The sequence below is a fragment of the Aplysia californica genome, unplaced genomic scaffold (genome assembly GCF_000002075.1).
Source record: "Aplysia californica isolate F4 #8 unplaced genomic scaffold, AplCal3.0 scaffold00293, whole genome shotgun sequence".
In the NCBI taxonomy this organism is placed as follows: Eukaryota; Metazoa; Mollusca; class Gastropoda; order Aplysiida; family Aplysiidae; genus Aplysia; species Aplysia californica.
In genome coordinates this window covers 478,148-481,575 of record NW_004797563.1, presented here as the reverse complement: position 1 = coordinate 481,575, position 3,428 = coordinate 478,148, and the positions used below count along the sequence as shown (strand labels likewise).

Genomic DNA, 3,428 nt, shown 5'->3' with positions numbered 1-3,428 from the left:
ACACACACACACACACACACACACATACACACGCGCGCGCGCGCGCATAAACTTGTCTTTGTTTACCACCTTTGTCATGTATTTTTCTAAAGGGACACAACCCGGAACTGTCTGCTTCCATGTCATCCTGGATCAGTTTCAGCTGGATTGACCGGTGAGTTATTTTGATCGCCAACTGCTTGCATCATTCGGACAATTCTAACATTTTGCGTTAACATCATGTTCATAAGGGTCAATTTGAGGATTACGTTAAGTTTGAAAATATTCACAAACATAGAACTAGAGATATCCTAGGTTAAAGGTGGTCACTGGGTGGATTACACCCCGGTTACACCCAATCACTGCGGAAAGGGTTTTAAGATTAGATTGACACGTTACGCCCCATATCTTATAATATCCAATTGAAGTTGTATCCATGAGAGATGATGAAGATGGTAAAACATTGCCTTAACAACACCTGCTGTTGTGTGTGTTATATGTGTTGTAATCAGCTTTCTGATTCTTTCTCCCCAGTTATTAGGAGGTTGGCGAGTTATGGCTAAGTTCAATGGTATAATTGTTGTGCTTGATTATTTTTCAAAAAACTCCAACTTTCCTCAAGGTTATTGTTTTTAAAGAAAACCTTATTTGTGTAGTTCTGATAAGTGGCTGATATTGTTTTCAAAAGAGAGAAAAAAACTCGAATTTTGTTCTGAAAAGAGAACGGAATTGAAGAAGATAGAATGAATGCGAAAATAACTAACTAAATAAACAAAGATCGATTACAAAGAGACGATTCGTTCTTTCATAATCCGGTGAGTACAATATAGACGAATAGTTGAACGACTAAAGACCTTATCAGTTTATAAGTGTTTGAGAGCATTATCGGCTGTTTGTACTGTATGCTTCAGATGACGCTGGGAATGTTTGTGGGTGGTCAAGGGTCGGTGGTGGTGATAACAGTGTAAAGTGCATAGAGAATGCTGAAGAACATGGATATGCCCTATATAATTGCATTTATTATCAAATGAACAACCAGTATGATAAATGCGGCGATGAATGTATTTATTAAAGAGCAAATGGGCTATTCCATTGACAGATGATAAATTGGTGGGTTATAGTAATACTAAAGAAAGTACAAACTACCAAATTGGGGAATTCCGTATTCGGTTTTGTAACATTATTGCGTCTTTAACGCAGATAGGAAAATAATCTGCGATGACAGTTTATTGTTGAGAACAACTTACTTTTTCACCCTTTTCAATGTGCGAATATCTGGAGCAAAAAAACTATTCTTATCAGTTCATAACAACTCGTGGGTTTTTTTATGCATCGCCTCTTTCAGACTTCTGCTGAAGGGCTTCAAGTCTCCACTCGTGGACGGGGACGTCTTCGATTTGAACCCTCGAGACAAGAGCACCAAAGAGGTGAACAAGCTTCTTCACCAGTGGCAACAACTTAAGACACGCTCAAACAGGTGTGGCCCCTCGCCATCAGCTTCCTTCTGTTACACGCTTTTTTTGTTGTTGCTAGCCTCATTACCACGAGGAGCATCAATACCAGTAGCAATAACAGCAGCAATAGCAGCAGCAGCAGCAGCAGCAGCAGCAGCAAAAACAATAGGTGTGCGTATAGCCTCTCCGCGCCGCCATGATCTTACGTCTTCTACATGCGTCTGTCTGACCAAAAGAGAAGAATTAAAATTGACTTGCTGAGTAGTAAGTATTTGGTCTCCATCTTGACAAAGATCCTACACGTGATAAAGTTAAAGCTATGCAAAGCATTCTTCATGGGTGGTGCAAAAATTAAAAAAAAGAGGAGCTACTCCACGCGATGAATTCTGTTGATCATAAAATACAGAAATACATTTTTCAACTACATGATTTGGGTACTTTTAGAGCAGTTTAAAATTGTTTACTAAGAGCTTCACGTCATGTAAACTGCGGGACCTCTGACAGGACAAAGAGAGGGTGGTAGAGAGCATTGGAAACTCCATCAAGTTCAGGCATGACAAATTTGAGGACACAGTCCAAATTCCTTTCTAACGTTGTCCAGCATTATACCAACTGGACCGACAGCACACTCCTTTAAGAAGCTACGAAATATTTCATTTTGTAACATTGCATACTTTGCCGACATATGGAACTTTTGTATAGAGGAGAAGCAATATAAAAAAAACAATAGTGTTCAGTGTTTTAAAACTATTTTTGTCATTTTGCCATACAGGAAACGAGTCAGGAGGCGTCAATCAGGCAAACCAGTCTCGGACAACGAAAAGACACCCCTCCTTTCTAGCTCCACCTCATTGTATGGCGTGGATAAGCAAGAAAATGAAGGAAACGCAACTTCAAGCGCTACTCACTCGAGAACTGAAACTCCTGTTGATGGCCAGGAAACCTCAAAGGTTTCTTTCTTCACCGCCTTGTTCCGGTGTTACTGGTTCGAGGCAGTTGAAGCACAGATCGGCATGGTGGTTGTCGCTGTTATGAACATCCTCAATCCTTTCATTTTAGGGTAAACGATCCGTTTAACTCTTTGGGCACTCGCAATTCACTACCTTTGAATTACAAAGTTAAACGTACCTGATATTTTGGGCCGTTTTGAACTACAAAGACCAGGAGGTCAGATACATAATAATATTCGTGTTCTATCTTCTCTATCAAAATCGTCAGAATATTTGGAGTCGTAATCAAAATATTCAAAGAATTGCATTCGATAAAGCTTGACATGTTATGAAACACAATATTTTAATTCAAAATTCTCAAAACTAGGCACTAAGCAGATAGAACCTTGTTATTCTAGGATAGCGATTTGACAACGCTAGCAGGCGTACCGCTTTTGTGTGTGTGTGGGGAGGGGATAACATGGTGTTCGATACATATTTTTTCACTTGTTTTCTTTATCTGAAACATAACAGGGCAGGCTACTAGCATGGGTACTATGATCTATGCAAGTTCGTGTTTCTGATTTGTGTATAACACTTTGAAATGTGCAGCAACATTACCTTTTAGTCTGCTGGCGATCTGATATTAAGTGTCCGCTTAGCATAAACAAAATCCAGGTTAGTATTGATGCTTTGCCTATTTAACTTCTGATTACGTTATTTATCATTTTTTCTCTGTGCCCCCCCCCCCCTCCTTTCCATGCCTTTTGGACTAACATTTTGAAGTTTATAAAGTTTATATTAGGCTATAGACTAGTATTAAAGTGTCGTGTATCTTCTATTGACTTCGTTTCATATACAGGTTCTTAATTGACTTCACGGCCAATCTGGGCGAGTTTACATGGCACGGCTACATCTACGCAACAGCACTGCTGGCCTCGAAAGTTGTGACTGCTGTCTTCGACTTCCCCTTGCAGTTTCTCACCAACTGTGTGGCCATCAGGGTGCGGAGTGCTGCTATAGCCACAGTCTTCAGGAAGGTATGTTTACTGTTTATACCCCTCCC

At 40.0% G+C, this 3,428-nt stretch overlaps 1 protein-coding gene across 1 annotated transcript in view; it reads left to right on the top strand.

Moving 5' to 3' along the window:
* The window catches only part of LOC101862880 (multidrug resistance-associated protein 1), a gene marked incomplete in the record, with an annotated part of 39,841 nt that overhangs the window by 10,808 nt on the left and 25,605 nt on the right, over positions 1 to 3,428 (top strand). The window contains 4 exon segments of the mRNA XM_035970610.1: positions 93 to 154; positions 1,325 to 1,456; positions 2,206 to 2,493; positions 3,225 to 3,402. Coding sequence (XP_035826503.1) covers positions 93 to 154; positions 1,325 to 1,456; positions 2,206 to 2,493; positions 3,225 to 3,402 — 660 coding nt within the window.